The sequence below is a fragment of the Anopheles coustani genome, chromosome 3, assembly GCF_943734705.1.
Source record: "Anopheles coustani chromosome 3, idAnoCousDA_361_x.2, whole genome shotgun sequence".
In the NCBI taxonomy this organism is placed as follows: domain Eukaryota; kingdom Metazoa; phylum Arthropoda; class Insecta; order Diptera; family Culicidae; genus Anopheles; species Anopheles coustani.
This window is the reverse complement of record NC_071288.1, coordinates 47859098-47882494: the sequence shown is the minus strand read 5'-3', so window position 1 is coordinate 47882494 and position 23397 is coordinate 47859098. Positions and strand designations below refer to the sequence as shown.

The following is a 23397-nucleotide window of genomic DNA, read 5'->3' as shown; positions in this document are numbered from 1 at the left end:
TTTGTTTGTTTGTTGGATTTGAAATCGAAACGCCAGACTCGTATCAAGTCTACAATCGCATAGATAGCAAAGTAACAATAGTTATGAATTACAAGTCCCCCAAAAGAGCATTGATGGTTGCGCAGTTATTTTCAACACATTAACTGCATAACTTCCTTGTTTTTAGTAATTAATTGATTTAAAACCATTCCCGATTGACAGAAATTTAAATTTTTGCTACTATCATGTAGTTCCAGGCAAGAGTCCCAGCAATCTGCCATGGAAAAACTTGCTGTAACTACATGCAGCTGCAAAAAATTTGAATTTTTGTCAACCGGGTTGCCATACTCGAAACAGGACGCTGGGTTGTGTATAAATCGCTATATTTTTTTAACATGCCAACATTATGCCACAAGGTTTCTCATTGGTTAAACATATCGGATAGTTGCTATCCTGAGTAGATAAAAACATGTTCAAGCGCATTTACAACGCATTTGAGATTATTGTATCGCCTCTGAAGACGCACTCGCCCGCTATCCACGTGGATTTCACGATCAATTCATCGTCTAACATAACAAAGTCCGCATCTGCTCCATACTCGAGTGTGCCCTTTCGCTTCTCGATGCCGACGCACAGTGCCGGATGAAGTGAAGCAGCCTCCAGAGCATATTCAATTGAGCAACCTGTAGAGCAAATAAATATTTTAAGAAAATTCATCGGCCTGATCAGTTTGAAATATTTGTCTTACTCGATGCTTTTTTGAAGAAACGTATACACTCATCCATCGGAGCAATGCTGCCACAGAGGGTGTTTGTTCCCGCGACATACGCTCGCCCAGCACGAATTTCTATCTCCATCTGTCCGATCCGATGCCGGCCCTCCGCAAGACCCATGGCCGATATGGCATCAGTCACCAGAATAAGCCCTTCCGGCCGCGTCTTATATGCAATGCGAAGGGCAGCCGGGTGCGTGTGAACACCGTCGGAGATGATACCGAAGTAAACGAGGGTATCCTTCGGAATGTTATCCGTCGTCAGTAGGCCCACCAACCCAGGATCCCGATGGTGAAACTGTGCATCAAAGAAAACAATCTTTAAAGTAATCGGTTCTACTGAGACTTTGCATAAGAGGTAATCAAACCGGAAGCATGGCGTTGAACAGATGAGTTATTAGCCTCGCACCGTGTCGGACCGCAACTTCTCCATCGTGTAGATTGGCCATCGAATGACCCACTGAGACGGTAATGCCGCTGTTGCTCAGTTCTTGGATCACCTCCGAGGCACCTGCCTTCTCAGGGGCAAGCGTTATTATCTGCACGTTATCCAACGAACCGTAAACCTCACGCACGGTAGCCATACCCTTGACAGCGAGATAAGAAGCATTTAGCACGATCAGAAGGTTGTTTTGAATAAGAGCACCTGTGGATAATCCTACCTGTTCAAACTCTTTAATGCACTCCGGTGGATGTGCCCCTTTTTTGTTCGTGTTGATGAAGGGGCCCTCGACGTGACATCCCAACACGGTCGCACCGTGGTGGCCACCGGCACTACGGGGAATCTTGGGAAGCACGGAATGGTATGTTTCCGGTGGAGACGTGACCAGTGTGGGACAGAACGATGTGACACCGTGGGCCAGCAACCCTTTAGCCACCTTCGCCACACCTAACTCGACCGTTTGGACATCAAACGAAAAATCTACACCATATCCACCTGTTGTTGATGATCGTCGAGAAGAATGATTTGCTTTTGTCGGGATATTGCGAGGTCGTTACCCTTACCATTGATCTGCAAATCAATAAATCCTGGTGCGACGATCGCACCCTGGCAGTCGATCTGCACATCCGCCTGTCCTTTTTCATCGAAGAATACTTTCTCGGGATCGATGATTTTACCATCGCGCACCCAAAGATCGTCCTGCACCAGCTGGTGGTTGCGCAGTATTCGACAATTCCGAAACTGGGTCAGTTTCTTATCCGTACTACTCAGGGTTACGCTGGCCGACATTGCACTGACTGGCGAGAAAACTTGTTTTACTGACTCCCTCTCAAAATGGGACTTTCGTAGTTGAAGCAGTTCGGCTAAATCACATTAATTGACGGCGACCAATTTGAAACCAATGAAAGACCTTGTCTACCGAATACCCTGTTCAGGCTGATTGAAGAATCACAAACGCACACACAACGGATCAACAATTTAGTACACACAACAATCGTCAAGTGGCTACCGCTTCGCGTTGGCAGTGGAAGAGCACTGAAGAAGATCCTTCTACGTCAAACGGGTAATGGCAACTGAGTACGATGATAACCATTTTTGCATGATATAAGCTTTATAAAGTCCAAGGACGCACGGTCGTTAAGGATGATACGATCAAGCATTCATTGGTGCAGCTACCCTCTCCGTCCTCCAGCATCTGCTAAACCAGTGTTTCTAGTGCCGATCGGTAGTTGGTGGTTAATTTTGCTGATAATAAAACTGTGTCATCAAAATTAACTTCCGATCGCGGGGTTGGCCCGACCGCAACCTAATCTGATAAATGATTTGCTCTGATTTGACTAGTCTTCCTCCTTTCTAATCGCACGAAATTGATAAAACATGATAAGTCAACAATCTTGCGATCATTTTTTTCTTATCTAGGTTTATTGTGGTTTTGGTTTATTTTGATAACGCAGATGCACTAGAGTTGATGTTCTCGAACTGAACTTAGTACGTTCCTACAATTTCTGGACTAAGGAACAATGGACCAAGTTCCTAAAGAACCGTACAATGTTGCCAACAAAATCTTTTCGTTTACCGATGCTCAAGGATAAACATTTATCAAGAGTTTTACTTTCTTCCTGCTAAGCATTTACAATGTTATGTAGTATTCAAATTCGTAAACGAAGTTATAAATAAAATAAAGATACAAAACAAGCTTCAAAGTACAATACCACAATTATTTTTTATTGTCCTATAAATCAGCAGATGTTAAAACTACAGTTTCTCCATCGCTACCGTCACTAATTTCTAGTGGCTCCTCACTCCATGTTGCTGTTTCTCGTTTTAATTTCTTTTTAGATTTGATACTGGTCTTGAGACGCTTTTTACCCTCTGCTCTCGCAACCTTTTGCAACTCCTCTTCGGTTAGCCACTGATTGCCCTCTACATTTGGGACTAAAACGGCCCCGTTGTCACCGACTTCCACAAGCTGCTCCGGTTCATCCGGTTCTTCAGCGACCATTTGTACGGCGTTTGCCTCAGCAGCGGTGGTATCGGTTTCATTTATCTCCATTTCATTGTTCTTCTCTCCATCACTCTCATCTGCTTCGTTATCGGAATTGGTGTGGTCTTCTCCGTCGATCTTCAGTTTGAAGCGTTTTAAACGAACACTTATCCGGTCCTGAGCGTGTACCGTGATTTCGTTTCTTTCGATGCTTTCGGCAAAACCAACGGGCACTCCGTTTTCGCGATTTTGCCCATCCTTTAGAATGGCGGCTTTGATCATTTCCACGACCAATCGAGCGCGTTCGCTGGCTTTCTTCGAAGTTCTCAAAAGCAGATTTGCGCTTGTCAGTGTGATACCGCCCAAATGTAGCCCGCATAACTCCCCATATGAGTTGAGCCCGAAAACCATCTTTGCTTCAGCAACTCGCTCCTCCAAGTTGGTCGGATCGGCAATAGCAACGGCTCCTTTGTTGAAGATCGCGTAACTAACGCAGATTGGGTAATGGTAAAGCGTAACCTTGATCGGTTCCTTTTCTTCCATGGTGTGCACGATAACATTTTCGCCGTCCACCGTGATGTCGGGTCGCTTAAAGTGTGCCAGCGCAGTTAGGGCCGCAATCGAACAGCAGTCGATAACGTTACCCTCGTGGTTGAGCACATTCACATCGATTCGGAGATTCCATACTTTTTCCTCGGCAACCAGACACAGTGACTCCAAATCCAAGCAACCAGAATCTTTCAATGCACGTTCGAGAATGCGGTTCAGCTGAACGCATTCATCGGATTGTCGACCTCCATCAAAATGTGGTGCTGCCATCGGGCCAAGTTCCACGTTCACAAAGAGGGTACCTTCGTTTGGACGGGTAGCTTTCGGTTGCACCACTTCGCAGGTAACCCGTGCCACGGCCCTCGTTTGACCTAGTGTAACATGCACCAAACCCCATTCACTTCCGAAGTTTATCCGTAGCTTACGGAATTCGTCCATCTTTCGCCCATCGACACGCTGCAAGATATCGCTTGTTTAGTATATCCCACGATCTCCAAATAATGCAGCAATCGTTGCCGTCACGAATACTCACGATGGACTCCAGGATAGCTTTTTGTACAAAGGATTTTTCATTATTGGATAGCAAAGTTTCCTTCATGATGTTACCGGCGACCACGAGCACGTTCAGTGATTGAGTTTACAAATAAAAGCATCGACCAAGCGATCTTGACAGTTGACACTGACATTTGGGCGAGCTGTCCATCTTCGCGATGCTTGTTGTTTTCTTTTCATTGCGCCAAGAACGGTGTCCAAGCGAGGCGTACAATATTTTGTATTAAATCGATTTTCTGAAAGCTAATATTATCAAAACTCCATTTGATTTGATCTCTGTATGAATTAGTTCTATAGTGCAACGTACTGGTAATTATCGTGTTCAATTGGTAATCAATTTTCTCGGATGACGATTGTCACTCAAGCGACTTTCTGCTTACAGATTTGTGTAGTTGCGTACTTGATTCAAAAGCGCAGAAGATTGGTGAAATTTTAAATCTTCACATTCACCAAACAACTGTAAGTTAAACTATCAGCTTATCAATGGTAAAATTAATACCTGAATCTCTTATATTTTAGCTCTTGGTATCGTTACCATCGACATGTCTGGTACATTGCAGAATGTAAACAACCTTTGGCAAATTGTAGACGGCTGGGATGATGAAGAAATGGACGATGAGGTGGATAATGTAGACTACGTCGTAGAGTACATTGATCCAGAGGACGAACCACCGGAAGTGCATGAGTTTCCAATCGTAGAGGATGACGAAGAGGAAGTGGAGTCTAAGCATACCGTTCAACTACACTGTGTACAGATTGCTAACGGAGAGATAGAAAACTCGGTTTGGTCGGCAACGCCTCCCGACAAGCCGAATGTATCCACAAATGCGGGCCGCAAAATTGCCCAAGCCAAAGCAGGTCCCCTGGGACTGGCAAAAGCGGCAAAATCTCCATCCGAGTGCTTATCGCTTTTTCTTGATGCCGATGTTATCGCTACGATCACCGAACATACCAACGAGCGTATAAGTGTGGAAAAACAGAATTACGCCCGACCCAGGGATGCAAGCGACACGAACGCTGTGGAAATAATGGCTTATTTGGGAATCCTGTACATCGCAGGCACGGTCCAAGATGGTCGCCAAAAAATCGATCACCTTTTTGAGGCCAAAAAAGGCACCGGAATGGAGGCGGTTTTTCTTACGATGGGTATCCATCGATTCACTTTCCTGAGCCGGTGCCTGCAGTTTGATGATCCGGCAACGACAGAAGAGGAGACGGATACCGACAAACTGGCACCGATCCGGGCGATCTATGAGCGCATCATTACCAACTTCCAGAAATTCTTTCGCCCCGGTCGGTTGCTTGCATTAGGGGAACAGTTGACACCGTTCAAGGGTGCTTGTGAATTTCGTCAATCTATTCCAGCGAAACCGAGCGGTGGGCTTAAGTGCCACTTGCTAGTTGACTGCGAAATTCCGTATACTTGCAACATGGAGTTATGTGTTCCGAATAATCACAAACCGTATGACTTAAGCTACGATCCAACAGACGTTGCCATGCGAATGACCGAGCCCGTGCAAGGTAAACACAAGACGATTATTATGTCACCCAAGTTCACCTCGCTGGATACAATTAAAAAGCTTCACGATAGCCGAACAATGCTGATCGGAGAGGTGACGAAATCCTGCAAGAATATACCTAAGCAGTTCACGGTCAGCAAAGGGCGCACCGAAAACGACACGCTGACTGCTTACCACGAAATGGCATCTTTGATTTCACACATGGTACGCAGTAAAGACCTGTTGATTCTTATGTCGTCCTATCGTGAGGAAAGCTCCGACACGGACAGTATGGACGGTGATAAGGAGGAGTCGCCGGATCCGAAAATAGTTCAACTTTACAATAGAACCAAAAACGTCGTCCAGCTGATCCACCAAATGTGCACCACGTACGACGTCTCAAGGAACACACGCCGATGGCAAATGATCGTGTTCTTCAACCTGATGAACATCAGTGCCATCAATGCGTGGTGCATCTATCGTATGAACCATCCGGAGAGCAATTTGGACCGGCGTGAGTTTCTGACCGATATGGCGCTGGAGCTATTGCGCCCGCAGGCTCAAGTTCGACTCTACTTAAAAACAATAACGCCACTGCTAAGGCAGCGAATTGGAATATTTCTCGGCATTGAAAAGGCTGAGTATGATATTCGTCCGGTGTCTACGAAACGGGATGGTGCACGTGGCCGTTGCTACATGTGTGGACGGTCACGCAATAAGACGACACGCAGTTCTTGCGACTCTTGTGGAAAATTCGTGTGTAATGATCATTATGCTTGCATCTGTTACGTATGCTACGCTGGGGATAGCGCTGTAACGAACTAATTCGCATTATCAAATAAAATAATACCTAATTCCACAGTAGCGACTGTTCTATCACTCATTTGTAGTCCCTGAATCGACTCCTAGTATCACATTGCACAGTTCGCATCGACCTCGGCTCTTCCTTTGTGTTGGTTATTTGATTCGTTTCCACTGCGCTACTCTGCTTTTATTACACGTACTGAACAGATTACATCCGACGAGACTAACAGACAGACACAGAAATAATATCTTGCTTCACATTCATCATAGTCTACTACATGACTATAGCCTACTCGATTGTTGAAGTTGTAATCGCAAAACTCAACACTCCTCCTCAATTACAACCGCTTCAACAATTCCCTTAGGTCAAACCTAACAACCTAGATAACTTCTTGAACTTTGTTGTTCCTAGTGGCTTGGTAAAGATGACAGCCACCATGTGTTCTGTGGGACAATAAGTGAGTTGCAACATTCCGTTTTCACACAACTCCTAATTTCTTCTACATGATGATTTTCACAGTACTATGGTCTCTGTGACCCAGTTAGCATTATATCCGGCCGTTGCCAACAACTTTCGCTGTACATCGGTATTGAGCTGATAAAGATTTCCATTGCGTTGTCCTTTCATCAACACTTTGCCGTCTTTCTTCACAACGCAGCCATTTTTGGAAAAGTTTACTGTGCAGTTTTCATCACACAACTTGCTTACAGACAGCAGACTTCCTGACAGTGACGGCACATGATACACATGTTTCAGCCTCACAAGGATGTCCTTTTCATTTCCATTAATAGATCGAAACTTAGCAGATCCAAACCTTGCTGCAGATGTTTCCCTTCCATCAGCCAAGCTCACATTTGTGGTGTTCGCACGTATTTCATCTAGTAGCGATGCGTTGCTAGTCATATGAGAAGTTGCTCCTGAATCGAAGATCCATGACGCAGAGCAATTCTCCTTTTCAGATCTAGCTCCCAAACACACTTCTACTTCTGCATTTCCATCCACCAAATGCGCCTTCTGTTTAAACGATCTGTTCACAGCTTGGTCCTCCGTCTTTTTCAGTAATCGATCCTGTTCTAGTTTTCTGCAGTAGCGCCTAATATGCCCTTCTTTATTACAATAATGGCAGAGCCTTTTCTTCTGCACAGGTTGCTTTGTTCTTACAACCTTGCAAGAATGCTCTCCATTTCCATGGCCATCACGCTCGACTCTTTTCCGCCATTCATCTAGAAGCTTTCCTTTTACGAATTGTAAATTCAAATCTTCTTCTGGTCGGCTTTCTAGGGCGCTTATCAAAGTATCATACGATGCATGCAGGCTGGATAAAATAATAGCAACTAGCCAATATTCTTTCAGAGCATCTCCCATACTTGCGAGTCGGTTCGACAATTGCGTTATTTCAGCAAGATGTTCTGCCATGTTGCCATTTTCGGGCAATTGTAGACGAATCAGGTTCCTCAGCACATGAATTTTGGAGGATAGCGTGGCTCGTGCATGATGTTTCCGCAGAGCTTCCCACATTTCTTTTGCAGTTGCGGAACGGATGACGTGGCACGCTTGGTTGTCGTCGATGGACAAACTAATGAAAGCTCTAGCCCTACCATCTTTAACAATCCAGGTAGTATCAGGCGTATCAGGCTTTTCATTTTTCACTACGTCGATCAATTCTTCCTTGGTCAGCAACAACTCCAGCCGAAAACGCCAGATTTCATAATTGAAATCGTTCAACTTTTGTATCGAGAAATTCGTATCCACCATTTTCACGCTCAAGATTCTGGGCCCATAACCTGTTGGTTATTTGATTCGTTTCCACTGCGCTACTCTGCTTTTATTACACGTACTGAACAGATTACATCCGACGAGACTAACAGACAGACACAGAAATAATATCTTGCTTCACATTCATCATAGTCTACTACATGACTATAGCCTACTCGATTGTTGAAGTTGTAATCGCAAAACTCAACACTTTGATTCACAAGTCAATTCGTGAGCATTATGAAGTAATTCTAGAAAAGTGCACAGAATGCTTGGATTCATTCTAAGACACGCCTCTGACTTCACGGACCCGATGTGCCTACGACTGATGTATGTGTCGTGGTCAGATCCATTCTGTAATTCATCTAACTTTGCTTATAAAATTTGGATAGGTAGAACCGAACCTACAAAACGTCACTTCACAAAAATTGGCAACATGCTGATGTATAACACCCGACTATGCATATGCCTTTTGTTAGATCCACAAATAATAGAGCGTAGCCTTCAAGAAGCCAAGGGTGTCTTCATGACGAAGATGAGGTAGATACACCTACTCTCCTGAGTATGGTGCACTTCATTGCAGTTGTACGTCCACAGCGCCACACGAGTTTACTAGATGTCCTTTATATTAGACCAATATATATGGTCAACTCTATGTAAGCAAGGGCCACGGCGTTAAATAACTTTTCGGAACATTTTGAATTCAATCAATCAGCTTCACATTCTAAGAAAAGATTTTTTTCACTTGAACACACCGTTCAACTCTTTGATAGTTGTACATAAAATTATTATTTAAGGGACAGCAACATCATATTTCGCAATAGCTATTATCGGTAAACATGTATTGGAACGAACTCGCTATCTTTATTAAGATACATAGGTTTGTTGAATTTGATTTTATTAGTTTTTTGGTACTACGACACTGACCTTTAAAAAGCAAATGTTGTATGATACAAGTTTTACCAGCTAAAAGAAATTTCATGTCCTATGCATATGCATGAAATTTACCTTATCTTAGATGAAAAGCATATTACAGCCAATGGGGAAATAAATCATACACCAAATGCATGTTATGTGTTGGTGTTTTCCACACTTCTTACACCTGTCGCCGGATAGAGTAGGCCATGGTGAAAGCGTTGGAAAGTGCTGGAAAAATAATCGTAAGGCCGATCTAAAGGCCAAGATAGGAGCGCGAAAGAAAGCGAAAGACGTTATTTTCGACCGTATGGCGATCTTCTCGCAATAAGACGGAGGTCGAGAGGGTGTCAAAATGCGAAGGGAATGGAAAACATACGAAGAATTTATGACCGGCGGTTTCAGTCGGGCACAATTACAGGCCAGGAGATACAGCTCGGTAAACTATGTGCTTGCTTTTTTTTCTTTTTCTTTTACTCATAGGTGTACTGTAAAATGGGAACGCAATAATATTTCAACAAATTTGCTAAATTCAATAAACCTCAGATAATGCCTCTTCGCAAAAAAGTGTCCGAATTATATCCACCGAAGAACCGAAATAGATGAATGTGCAACATTTTCAAACAATCCATCTTTTCGACTGATTGTATTATTTATTACATTTATATTTTTTATGCTGCTTAGGTTGTATAAAATTTAAATATATTTATTTTCAAAGTTTGTTTTAGACTATTTATCAATATACTTGAAATACTACTATTGCATATTTGGTATTTGTTAAATTCATTTTTTTTAAATAATGAGATAACAATTGATTCGGTATTAAATTTTAAATTTATTAGCTGTGTGGTTTATCTTTAAAAGTGTCGTTAATTATATTATGTTTTGCTCGTCTAATGTGATTGTTACTAAAAGAAAGGAGAAACACTGAAATTAATCCTGAGATCCTTAATTCTGCTTCAGTTTCTACACTAAGCTAGCAAAACTGTCACAGAAATTGAAGTTTGTTTCACCATAAGTAAGATGATGGGATCGATCCGTAACATTATACTTATTGGATTTCCTTCGTCAATAGATGCGTTCACTTTTATATGTCAGACCAACATGGACCGATGGTTTTCAGCAAACATAGAAAACCAAAGTTCTATGACACGAAATCCTTGCGTTTTCAGTGAAATAATCGCCGCTATTCGTTGTCACCCATTTTTTCTTACAATTCATTATACAAACCGGAGTGAAGTTTTGATCGGACCCATTCACTTGTTAACTTTAACTCGTTAACTTTTCGCCTTTTTCCTCTTATTTCTCAATCGGTGCGAATCTTTAACCTTCCCTTCCAAAATGTAAACACAACGTGGACTCGTGCTCCATTATTTGTCCGAAGTTTTCTTACTACTTTTCATTCAACCGCTCACTGCACCGGCGGAAAAGTGGCGAAGAGGAGGGCACCTTGGAGAGATCATGGCCTTCCGGAGTGAGGCCGATCGCTAGTGGCGCACTCGTTCGATGTACCTCAACTGCAAATGAATACGAAAAAGCAAAAAAAAATGTCCGAAAAACAGTGTCTGCACACCGGTCAACATAGAGATTGCGATCGCGGACGTTTGCGATAGAGAGTCAGTAATTGCTCATGCGCAAACGCAACGCCAGCGTGCTGGCTCTGCTTCATTCCTGTATGGTGACTAACACCACTCGTTCGTGCAGGATCTATATTTATAAAATTAAATAATACACACGTACGCCACAGCCAGTCGCAACACGCGACGATCCTATGCGTGCCGGAAAAGGTGAGCCCCGCACAGGGGGGACGCCCGGTGCGCAGAGCGGAAGATCGATGTACGAAAATAAACCTAACTCTTCGCTGTGTGCAAGAAATGAATCGGAAAAACGGCACAGCGACAACAAAGCGGGACCTAATGTGCGGTATGAGAGAGCAAATGTCTTTTTGGACGGTGAACGGTCCCAAAATTCAACCTTTCACAGATGGTCCGTGGTCGTGTAGACAGTGGATCCTGAAGGCCAATTTTTGGAGTGTAATCGAATATTTTGGAAACGATTAAAACTCCGATATTCCTGGGTATTACAAAAATCCATTCTAGTTATGTTTAGTTAGTTGTACTCGTTTATTTAGTTTAATTTCAACGGTCGGGTCGTATTAATGTTGATTCAACATTCTTGCTTGTCTTGCTCGGTTACTCAGTGCCTGACAAGTGCCTCGTAAGCGCCCTTATGTTATGCATTGTGAATAAAAAAGTTCTACATAGAAAACAAAGATTTTCAGCAATCGTTGAAAACATGTTTTTAAGTAGTTAGAATACATAATGATGTTTTCAACATATATCAAATTTAAACTAAATTGTCAGTACGATTTTGTTATCTCTGATATTGTGGTGGAAATTGTTAATATTAAAATATTATTTTCAGCTGTAATAAATTAAATGTTATATGTCTTCAAACTTTACCAAAAATAATAGTTTTTCTGAATTACATACCTTCCGTTAGATGAGCTTATTCACCGATGCACGAAACCAACTTTTTCATTTCAAGTTTCGTACTAAAATTTTAAAACCCCATGAATTTTAAATAAATAAATTACATAAACATTAATTGAGTTATATCTTCTATTCACTACCTTACTAATTATTTCCAGTGTTGCACATGAATCTTCCATTTCTGCTATGCACAAGATAGAAAAATACACCGTGGAGGCGCCTGGTACCTCGTGATGTCATCGCTAATCAAGACAATGTCGGAGCTTTTTTTTTTCTTTTACACGTATATTGGTTCAGTGCATCACAATGGTAGGATTATCATCGATTTTCTGTTTTCGGAGCTAAAAATATATTAATAATTTCCTTAGGCTTTACCTTATTCTCTCATTTTCCCACAAAAGTGTGACAGTTTTGTTGTGTACACAAAAACTGAATCTAAAATACACTTTGGAGTCGTCACCTTCTTTCTTGTCTATTTGTAGGTGTCCATCTCGTGGTTTTTTATCGTCTTCTCTTATTTTTACTTTACGGAAACATGCCAGTTTTTCGGATGGTACATTCACGAAAATGTGGTCCCTAATAGAACGGGGGTGTAAATAGATCAGTAGACAAACGAATTTAAAAAAAATGAAAACAGAGAAAAGCGAACGTTTTGACCAGCAATCCAACAAATGAAACCATGAGAAAATATCGTTTCCCTCGAAAACAGAACAGGTTTAAATCATGTGTGTGGGCGACTTAACGAGTATACAACTCCCTGGGCGATTGGAGGCAAAAATAAAAAATAAAAAAATCACACGATTCGTAACCAACATTACAACTACATTACGTTGGTGTGAAACACGTTTCTCAAGTGAAACCGGATGGAGCTAGTGACGCTCGTACCACAATTGGTATCTGGAAATTCTATCGATATTGTAAGCGGTTCATTCCTCCAGTTCATTAGTTATATGCCAAATTTATGAAGGTAAGTAATACTAAATTTTAATAATATTTTCAACTCGTTGCATCTATCATTAATTTTTTAGTAACATTTTATAGTCTCATAAAAATTGAATTTTTGTTGGTCAATGATTCGCTCATTTCTACCGTGTTTCTTGGGCCAATGCATAACGTCACCGAGATATATAACAAAAAGAATCCCGCTTCCCTCTTTAGTAAGTGTGTATGTTTTTGAACATGTTCCATTCATATTGTGGGTCATTTTCGTAACGATTGACACATTTTGACAAACTGACCACTGCTTTCAATCGCCTCGCTAGGGTCTCGGGCCGATCCTGACCGTAGCGACCGGTGCGTTCTAGGGTGGCCTCATTTCATCCGTTAGTTTGCCACCGCCTGTTGCTTGTGCAGCGAGTGTGCGTGCTTGCTGCTTTGCTTTTGTAGGCGAAGGTGTGGGTGTATTAAGACCAACCACAGCAAATCCTAAAAATAGGACGAATAAATACTATCCTCGGCTAAACAAATGGGGGAATTTAAGGAGCGCTGCAAGCAACCCCATAGGCCCGTAGTCTGATCTATTGTACAGAGAACAATAAGACGCTGCTTCGAAAAACGAAATAGACGGCCTAATTGCACGCCGAAAAAAAAGCACTAACAACGATTACGTCGGTTCAATAAACATATTTGTTTTATTGTATCCTTGGATTCTACGTTGATGTATTCTGGTAGCAACTCCAAGCGGTCGTTAGGGTCCTTTAGAATAACAGTTGACCTTTTGACGATATCTTTCGACGAATGCTTACTCCTAGCTCACTCGCCCCCACATGATGGCGGTGTTTCATTGAGCTTGAAAAATGGTTACTTATGCCAGCCTCAATCGTCACTCTGGTGTGAATGATAAACCACCTGACGGAGCTGCTTACGGATCGTTGAATCGGAGAGCACTTATATGCTTAATGGCTTAACTGCACCACCCATTGCTAGGGTGGATGCACAACATTTTACCCCAAAACCGTCGTGTGTATGAGTGTGGTTTTAATTTATTTTTTATCCTACAACCTGTCACCGCACGAAGGTAGGGAATCTTTCTGTCGTTATAAATAAAAAGCAGGATCGTATCCCCAACAAAATGAACCCCGTAGCAAAGCCAAAGCCATTGGAGCCTGTAGGGACGGGACCCAGTTCGGCCTGGTCGGCCGGGTCAACAGGTTCCGCCAGGTTGTGCGCCTCCGAAGGAAGAATCATAAACCACCGTATACTTCCACAAAAGCCAGCGTTGCCAGCCGGGTCGATTGCACAAATACAGCCGCACGCGTAGGAGAGATAAAATTAAGAAATTATATTTATCTGACACATGTGACGTCGGCTTCTTGGTGGGGCATGAAATTTGCCACGTTCGGCGCCCGTCGGGTGAGGTTGGGTGCCCATAAAGAGTACCGGCGTTGACCTGTCACGCTGCATTTGAATTCAGTACATGTCACAGTACTCTTTCTAATTTCATGTTTATGTTCTTGATCATCTTTCTATTTATCGCATCACTATTTATTTTTCATGATTTTTTGAGAACATTGCTTTAAAATTTAAAAGTTTGAACTGCATTTGGTAAGGCAATGAATATGTTAGTAATTTAATTTACCTTATAAATTCAATTCAATTTATACCAATAAGAACTTTCTTTCTCAAACAAATTATAGTACAGATAACAAGGATTATGCTAAATGGTGGGTTGCTAACGGAGGTGCATTGTCGCTCATAAATGGAGACGCATGGTGCCTTGTAAATGGAGGCGCATGGTGTTTCGTTCAAACAACGATCTTGAAGTACTTGAAGAATACCCATCTTATTTAATTCATTCCTGTACATAACTTAATTTTCAACCGAGACCCCACTCGTTCGCATCCCAGTAGCATGCATATGAAAGCAGGGAATCCACGCTAGTTTGGCATCCAATAGTTTCTCGAGCATGCCAACCGTCATATTCCGTATGCTATTATTAATACCGCATCTGTCCGCACAATGGCATCGTGGTGTAATACGGTGCCAACTACACGCAACCGACTGATCGCAGCCAGCAAAAAACCCTGCATCGACGATTCTTTGTCAGTTTCATGTTGAGCGTGCTGTAAACAGGGTTTCAACCCCGAGCGAACCTCGCAACTGTGGGTGTATGATTTAGATTTTCAATTTTCTCCCAACATCCCCAGCGGCCTGCTATGGCCGGTGGCGGTGCTTCATGACATCTCTTACGCTTACCCGTACTGGTTAAAACGTTCGTACCTATTGAGCAATCGCTCGCGGGAAGAAAGATCGAGCCTTGCTCGTCCCAATCGCACAGCCACGTACAACACGATACTTCCTCACCCTTCTCGATCGGTTTTTCCTCTACGACGATTGCCTTGCAGTGTGGAATTTTCAATTTTCTTTTTATATTTTTTGCATGGAAGGGAGGGATAAGACGATTGGGCGCAGGTGTGTGTGTTTGCGTGTGACTTTAAATAAATATTCCTACCAGAAGGCAAGGAAACTTTGGGGATTACACATACCGTATCACGCAGACGATCTTTGGCTGGCGCTACACACCCACATGAATTCAAACCATGTCAGCAAATATATTGCGGTCTGTAAGTGTATGAGTATGGGTACCTTCGAAGGTTTCTTTAATAACTTCTAACGTATTGCATGTAAGATTCTGTCTTCAACGTGTAAAAAAATATATAAATTAGTCAAAAGCCGAAAACATCAAAAACCGAGTGAACATCCAACTCATTCTGCGCAGGTTGGCCCACGCTTTTGGTCAGTTGGCTGCCTTCGGTGCAAGCGGGGAAAGAAAACATGCCAATGGTATCTACCACATCAGGCAGGAGGAAGGCAGCAAGAAATCTCCCATCCACCTATCCAAGAAAAATCCCCCACGCCCCGAATGCCTCTGCTAGCCACACAAAACCCGTGCTGGTCCGTCTCTCACTAAACACCAACGAAAATAGAACACCCGGCCCGACGCAGCTAGCCAGCCGCTGGGTGCGCACCTTATGGCCGTGTGTTCCGGCCCGGTTCACCAATACCACGGCTGGGGCAGGGTTCGATTAGGCACCAACACCATCGTACCACCCGAACGGTCACGATCGGGGCGAGCATTTCTAGTCCGATCCAACGGACCCGGGTGCTGCTCGATTCAGTCATCGCTTGCAGTGACACTGAGTTCGACGACGGCCGCCGGATCAGTGCGTACTTTCATTTTCTTGTAGAAGCAGTAAGTGTTGCCCCAAGCAGGCCACCGAGACTTTGTTCTCCGTTGTTTTCCCACCCTCCCCCTAAGGAGTAACTGGTTTCGCTAGCGTTTGCCGATTTTCTCCACTCGACCACCAGCTACCTTTTTTTGCTACCACATTGTCCTGTCCGTTTCAATTTCCCCCCCTTCCGGTAAGGCTCTAAAACCGGATGCTATCCTTTCAAGCGGCACTTGTGTAGGGCAGCTTGTGTAGGCCATATTTTCTCCAATGAAACTTTCCAAGTGATGTTCTCTTTCCCCGTGATCGGTGCACGAACGATGAAGAAGAAAATAGAAACTGTAATGAGCTAGAAAAAAAAGTGTGCGGAAAACAGACTAGAGGCTTCAGAGTGAATGGCCAAAAAAAAACGGCTGTTTCTGTCAAGTGTTCGAACTGTGCGAAATTAAAAGCAACTATCGTTGGCTGCAGCTACGAGCGGTCGTGAAAAAGGAACAAAAATATGACAAAACGCAGCCAAATCAGTTATGTAACCAGAAGTCCGAGGGTCGTAGCTAGAAACCGGAGTGCTTTCGTTCCCTATGACACACCGTAGGCCACCTGTTACAACGCTTGGCACCTGATCTGCTTTCCGGATCCTGAGTCCGTCCCAGTTCTCCAGAAGTTCCAAATGGATATCATTGAAAGTACCAAGGAAAACCAGATCCTCCAAGGAAAATTCCATGTTGATCAATTCGAGTGTGTGTTACGGTGGTACAATGCGAATCGGTTAGCGAACGACGATATTTTGCAGAAGTGTTATATGGCACACATTGGTATATTTATTCCCAGTGAACTGTATGCTGGTGAGCGGCGAGCTAATGCCGTTGGGCTAAAATTAACCCCACTGGTTTCTATTTTCCTTTCACTGTTTTTTCTTCTCGTTTTGCGGCCAACCCCAATGCGAACCGCAAAAACCGATAGTCGTGGTTGCGTGCGCAGTCGCCGAATATTTCTGCTCGCTCGCCATTGCCCCGTTGCACTATGGACCGCCTGGTTTTTTGGGTGGTTTTCGCGAAGCTAGTACATTCGTTGATGTCGAAATGATATGAATTTCTGTTACTTATAGTTAGCAGCGTTGTTTGTTTTGTTGACTGTGCAGTAGAGAAGTTCTCATTTGAGGAATCTTGTAAAGTAGGAAAATTTATGACAATCACACATTCCAATCGGAAGATCGTCATTTTTTTCTCCTAACACGCAAGCGCATGACGGAGCGAAAAAGCATTGCGGATCTAAAAACTGCAGTACTCCGATCCTTCGGCCCAGATATGGTTCGAGCCGTGATGCGATCGAGAGTACAAATCGCACAGCATAACATGGCCCGGTAGACGGCTGTTGATGCTACCGATTGTTTTCTCGCCTGCCAAAAATAGCTCAACACATTTTTTGTATGTATCTTTCTTTCTTCGCGCCCCAACGCCCCGTGCCATGTGCGCACCATGGATGCGCCGGCGCAGCTACGAACCGTGGGAGTGGGTGCCAACCAAAACGGCACACATATGCACACTAACACACTCACACAGGCAGATCGACACGATCGCAATCCGCATCGACGATCGCACAAATTCGAAACGCAAACCGAACCAGCTCCTCCCGATGACGAAAACTCGGAAAAATGGGCACACTTTTCACGCGCGGGCAAGGGGTACGTTTAAATTTAGACTTTTCGGTTGCCTTTCGACGGCCTGTTGCCTTCTTGCGCGTGCGGAGGCGGTTCGGATGGTGACATTTTCCCTCCCTTCATGATCCTCGGTTTTCTAAATGAGCTCACAAGCCGGGTTGCGGAGGGCGATGTATTTTGTAACAGTTGGCACGGTTTGAATATGGTTCTTAGTTGTTTGTCTTCTTTTTTTTCAAATGAACCTCTAGTGGATTTTATTGCGTGAGATAATTTTGTTTTAAAATCGTTTCAACGCGATGACACGCCATTCGCCGATCGACACTTTATTCGACTGGATAAATGACGGTCACAGACATTTTACATTAGACTTCCTAGAGTTTCCCGTTTTTACCTCTAATATTTGCGCGTATTGAGATACGAAGCAAAAGGTGCTGAAGCTATATTTAGAATTCTCGCATTTATTACGTTAGCTTTGGGGCTTGCTGATGGGGGAATATTTGGGTTCAATTTTGTGTATAAGGACTTTTTCTTTCCACTAATATGAAATTTTAGGACAGTTTGTAAATGTACCTGATTCCTTATCTGGCACTTACAGCATACAAGACATTCGTACATAAATATTTGTATTTTATTCTATGTAAAAATGCTAGCGAAACCGACCTTTTTCAACATATTTTCCCTTTTGTGCCAAACGTTTGATTAACGTTTTTATTTGCCCCTTCCCGCCCCTCCCACAGGTCTTAGCGTACCCCTGCCACCATGTCTGACGATGAAGAGTATTCGTAAGTATTCACCGGCCGACGTATTAACGATCGCACCCATGCCAAACAAACCGAACCGAAACGCACAGTACTGCCGTGGGCTGTTCGAAACCACTCGCCCCATCCGTAGTTATATTGGTTTTTTTATGTTTATTTTGTGTTGACCGTATTTTTGTGCCACTTCCACCCTTCGATTTGTGTATTACCAGTTTTGTGAACCATCGTTTTCACCTCCAGGTTTTGTGTTATTTTTATTTGTTTTCGTTTCGTCTTTCCGTAGTTTTGCCATAAGTTTTTCCTTGTTTCTTTTGTTACTTGTTACATTTAAGCTATTTCACTCCCGAAACCTCGTTTAATTGCGATGATTAAAGCCTCATCATTTGTCGTATTTTATTTGCCATCAAAGTTTACGATACATATCGCTTGATAATGAACTCTACGAGTGTTTTTTTCAATTTCCTTTTTGCACCTACTTTTTCCACGCCTTATTCTATTCTGATCTTTTCTTTACGTTATCTTTTCTACAATTTTCTATTCAACATTATTACTTAATAACTTTTCCTAGCCACTCCATCCAGCCAATCAGCGAACGAGGCAGCAAAAAGTGATGGACACTTTTTTTGTGCCCTTCGCAACTCTGCTCGAGGAGATTTTTTTCCCTCTCAGCTCCACCTCATGATGCAGCATTTTAAACGCCTTTACCTCCATTCTTACTGCAATCATGTTTTACAAGTAGTTTTGTTTTACGTTTAGTGGTATTTTTACAAACCATTATTTTCTCCTACCGTTAGCTTCTAGTTTTAAAACTTTCCTTCACTTAGCTTTATTGTTACTCATCGATTAGGTTTGATTCGCTTTGTTCAATCAATAATCTTTTGGATTTTACTACGTACAGTACACTGCGTTATTTTGTAGGTGATTTTTAGGCGAATATATTTGCAAGCATTTTTCATCGACTATCATTTACTCTCACTGCACAGCAGGCTGTTTTAAGATTGCTGGCCACGCACGCCACCTTGATGTCCCTTCGTTGCAATGGATCTCGTGGCAGATGTTTTTGTTGTTCGTTTTGTGCGGGAGACTTTTTTCTTGGGAAATTAGGTATAAACCGCCTAGTTGGGATGATTGTTTTGAGAGGAAAATGTTTTAAATAAAAGGTTCTAAGAGTAACGTTAATAGTTCTTCGATTCGGTTCTTGCCTTAGTACATCGTTAGTAAAGTTTCTCTTTTTTCGGCATTCGGAAAAACGGTCAAGCGATCGGATCGTATCAAAATTTACCTACTCCAAATGAGTATTTTTTTTTTCTTTTAATCCACTCCCTTTCTTAACCCACATATTTCTTTTAGCTCGGAGGAGGAGGTCGTCGAGGAAACCAGAGAAGAACAGTAAGTTCAGTCGGCCGCGCCGTTAAAAAAGGCAAATTGAGGCTCAGTTGTCGTTACAATCTCTATCTCCTTGAAATTGTCTCTTTCTCTTTGCTCTCACTGCTCTCTGTCTCGATATATTTCTTTTAAAATATGTATTGTCCTTTCTTCAGTTTCTCTAGCGTCTCCCTTACGATTGCATTTATGTTAACTTTGCTATGCCTTTAAGCGCCGATTTAACTTTCCATCTTTGGCATGAGATGGAATAGATCTGTAATATACGTTGGACATTGCGTAGTACTTTTTAAAATGATTAACATTTCTGGTTAACTCATGTTCTACGGAAACCGTATGGTGTTGTTTTCATACACACAATCGATCTTGCATCCGTAGGAAGCTCGATCTAGCATTAAGCGCTAAGCGTTAGAAGCTTTAATATCGAAACATACAGCGCTAATATTGCTAACCAATGACTTGAAAAACTAGGCATCGCGTACCATGCTACAGAGCAAACATATTCACATTACTTCACAAAAATGCCCACCATTAAACACTATTAATTTTTAAAGCATAATTTTTTTCTTCAAAGCTAATTGCTCTTCGAAAACAAAGCCTCCCTTGAAAGTCACTCCGCAGTGCACCTTAAACTTTATTACTACATTGTACCTGCTTTTGACAGTTTACACATTTTCCAAAATTTCCATTTATTTCTCTCTTTTCCATCAACATTCACCAACGCAAGCACGCTTGTAGGCGGTTGGAGAACTTTGGTGACATTTGATTATATCGATTGATCACGTTTCGTTCTTTTATCGAATTTATTTGAATTTGTAAAATTATTTTCGTAAACTAATTGATTTGATCAATTAAAATCATTATTGGAACTGTTTTTGTATGGAACGCAATTTTACGGTAAAAGAACGTCAACGGCGCCCCAACCCCTTGTTGATTTGCAGAACCAATAGCAGATTTCCTCCATATCTATCGTTTTGCTGCCTATTTATCTAGCTATCGATCTACCTATTTATCTAGCACCTGTTACTTGTTGTTCTGATTTAGCTGCAAAACTGAAAATGCTAGCGAAAGCAACTACAATCTGCGAGAGAACCATGTGTAGCAGTGCACTTTTCTTGACACTCGAGCACAGGCTTAGCAAAAATAAAACCATCTTACAAACTAGCCTTTCCACCCCACTCTACTTCTGTCCCTCAATTGCGTCCTTCAAAGCCCGAACCTACTCTCCGTCGGTGACGTAGAAAATCTCTAAATGTAGAATTTTCTCTCTATTTCCAGGAAGTAAGTCCACGACTTTCTAGTTTAGCTAGTTTACCCTGTTCAGAACGTTCCCCATTACTGTTGTTATCCTATCTACCATCACCACCACCACCACCACCACCACTACCACCACACCCCCAGGTCGTGTTGCTTCCGAACAGTAACAACAATGCAACTAGAAACGGCTAGCGTAACGTTAGCATAACGGATAGTTTAGTGAAAATGCAAGCCCAAAAAACACATACACACACATATGCGCCAGATTTTTTAATGTATAATGTGCGTATGTATGCGTGTGTGTGTTTTTGTATGTACGTGTGGGTGCATAGGTGCGTAGTGTGTACCGTGTGGAGGTTTCTGTGGCGGAGGTGGCGAAACTCACCCAGAAAAGCCATTTCCCGAGCTCCGGAACCGAGGACCATATTTTTGTCGGTAAACATTTTCCAGCTCTTCTATTCGCCCGTTTTTGTTTGTATACAATATTTATAGAACCTATATATATAAATTTTTTTTTTTGAGTAAATTTTGCGATTATTTTTATTATTTTTCTCCTACTTTGACTTAAACCGATTTTGAATGCTTTTTCACACGAACAGAACAACTACTAGCGCAAACTAAGGAGGTTTTAGAATTGCCGGTGTATGAAGTTTTTTTTTGTAGAAAGAATCGTTGGAAAACTTACAAAACGAGCTAAACCTCAATCAATTCCCGTCGGTACAATCGATTTTTTTCCTCCATCAAAATTCTATTTAAAATGGGCTAAAAATGCCGGCTAGAAGTCCGATTGCCTTCGTCGAAGAAAATACTCAAACCAAAAGCTCATACAAATATGAATACTCTCATGACTTGCTTGTAAAACGCCCTTGAAAAGCAAACCCAGCAACATTTGAATATTGTACCAGATTTAGAAAGTATTCCCGGACCGTCTACCGGTTGTGAATGTTTAATAGCATTTTCCATGCGTATCCAACAAGAAACAGCTATTGGGATTGGGACACGTTCGCCTAACGCTTTCCTAGGTTCGAAGCGCCTAAGTTGTACTAACAGCGTGTTTTTCTAGGTTAGCTAATCACTCCGCAGGTAGCAGTAGGCAATCGCCCCTTTCCGATGTTGGTCAAGCGATAGGACAGCATATGATCGAACACACGGTCCCGCTTATGTTCGGCAGGCTGCTGGCTATGATGATCGCCTATTCCTTTTTCCGAATACCTGCGGGCAGCATCGTTGTGCTGGCTCCATAGGATAATCTTAGTAAACGCACTGATCGCCACTGCATTTAAAAATAAATAGGGAACCTTAACTACTCATGAAAACGCCTACACATCGATCATTACTGTCCTAGAGCTGGTGACCAACTCGCCACCGACCTCCGGATGCCTCATCCATTCATCGTTCCCTTCCTGTATACGTTCTTAATCAGTTTAGATTTAAGTATTATTTTGTCTATTTTTATTTTTGTATTTTTTCTGTACATAAGGCATATAGTACACCGTTTTGATATTGTTTTTTTCTTCCCTCTCGTTCTTTATTTTTGTTTGTCTGTTTGTTTTGTAATCTAAACAAAAAACCCGTTATCCTGTGCGGCATCGATCTCCGTTCTGTACAATCGTTTTGCCCATCAAAACCACATCGCCGATCGCTCAAAACGCTGTTCCTGAAAACTCATTTGTTTGCAACATATATAAAAAAAATCAAACAAAACCAAAATGTCAACCACCAACCCTACGTCCGTCCGTCCGTCCGTCCGTACGCCCGCAATACTTTGCCCACCACCGATGCCATCCGACATCCTGCCCCGTATCGACATATTGTGTAAATGTACCATCTTTGCTCATCTCGCCACCAAAAAATCACCAAAAAACAAAACACTACGAAAAATCTTACCCCCTCAAAACAAATCGAAACAAACGCCCCATCCAACAACACCGCTGACGTTGTTCGAACCCCACCCCGAAACACACCCATTTGCGTTGAATCGCAACCTTCCCCATGAAAAAAAAAATGCAAACCCCAAAACCATTGAAAAATCAAAAAACAAATTACTCCAAACCACTAGGCCGGCAGCTAAATCCGAGTAAGTGAGAGTCATTTACAGCATTCCTCCTGTTGTGCCAGCGTTCATTTGAGAAACACATGTAACAGAATACACACGCACACGATAAACCGAGACACTAACACACTACACACGCCTTCCAACGAGCCAGCTTTCCCGGCGAAGCGCAATGAAGCACAACCTGGAACACAACCCTGAAAAGCAGCACACTCGCCCATTGCTCTCACGCTTTCAAAAAGGCAAACATATGTATTACAACCAGAAAAGCAACAAAATCCTCCACACACGCACACAAACATCACAGAACTTACAATCTACTTACACGCTGCTACACTCGTGGTTTTGCGTTTGTACTGTGCTTCAATTCCAA

The 23397-nt window shown here is 42.5% G+C and overlaps 4 protein-coding genes across 9 annotated transcripts in view; 2 read left to right on the top strand and 2 right to left on the bottom strand.

Annotated features, from left to right (window-relative positions):
• Positions 1 to 348: 348 nt before the first annotated feature.
• On the bottom strand, positions 349 to 2562 carry LOC131272177 (N-acetylglucosamine-6-phosphate deacetylase). 2 transcript variants are annotated; one of them, XM_058273830.1, is made up of 5 exons: positions 1757 to 2562; positions 1414 to 1688; positions 1120 to 1338; positions 728 to 1049; positions 349 to 662 (listed from the first exon to the last, which is right to left on the bottom strand). In XM_058273830.1, the coding sequence occupies exons 1-5, from the start codon at positions 1980 to 1982 to the stop codon at positions 463 to 465; spliced, it is 1242 nt and encodes a 413-aa protein (XP_058129813.1). In that variant the 5' UTR covers positions 1983 to 2562; the 3' UTR covers positions 349 to 462. The 2 variants fall into 2 exon arrangements, with proteins under 2 accessions (XP_058129813.1, XP_058129812.1); XM_058273829.1 differs by having other exon boundaries at positions 1120 to 1688.
• A 328-nt stretch (positions 2563 to 2890) lies between these two features.
• Positions 2891 to 4353, bottom strand: LOC131272437 (exosome complex component RRP45). Its single transcript, XM_058274163.1, has 2 exons — positions 4259 to 4353; positions 2891 to 4182 (listed from the first exon to the last, which is right to left on the bottom strand). Exons 1-2 carry the CDS (start codon positions 4322 to 4324, stop codon positions 2926 to 2928), a joined length of 1323 nt encoding a protein of 440 aa, XP_058130146.1. The 5' UTR covers positions 4325 to 4353; the 3' UTR covers positions 2891 to 2925.
• A 287-nt stretch (positions 4354 to 4640) lies between these two features.
• Positions 4641 to 6636, top strand: LOC131272620 (piggyBac transposable element-derived protein 1-like). Its single transcript, XM_058274434.1, has 2 exons — positions 4641 to 4737; positions 4798 to 6636. Exon 2 carries the CDS (start codon positions 4821 to 4823, stop codon positions 6600 to 6602), a length of 1782 nt encoding a protein of 593 aa, XP_058130417.1. The 5' UTR covers positions 4641 to 4737; positions 4798 to 4820; the 3' UTR covers positions 6603 to 6636.
• Positions 6637 to 18317: 11681 nt separating this feature from the next.
• Positions 18318 to 23397, top strand: part of LOC131260438 (troponin T, skeletal muscle) — a 9183-nt gene continuing 4103 nt past the window's right edge. For 2 of the 5 annotated variants that reach the window (XM_058262155.1, XM_058262156.1), the window contains exon 1: positions 18318 to 18355. In XM_058262155.1, coding sequence (XP_058118138.1) covers positions 18333 to 18355 — 23 coding nt within the window. In that variant the 5' untranslated portion in view covers positions 18318 to 18332. Of the gene's footprint in view, positions 18356 to 19681; positions 19721 to 22679; positions 23049 to 23397 lie in introns of those variants that run through there. The other 3 variants (XM_058262154.1, XM_058262152.1, XM_058262153.1) reach the window with 3 other exon arrangements.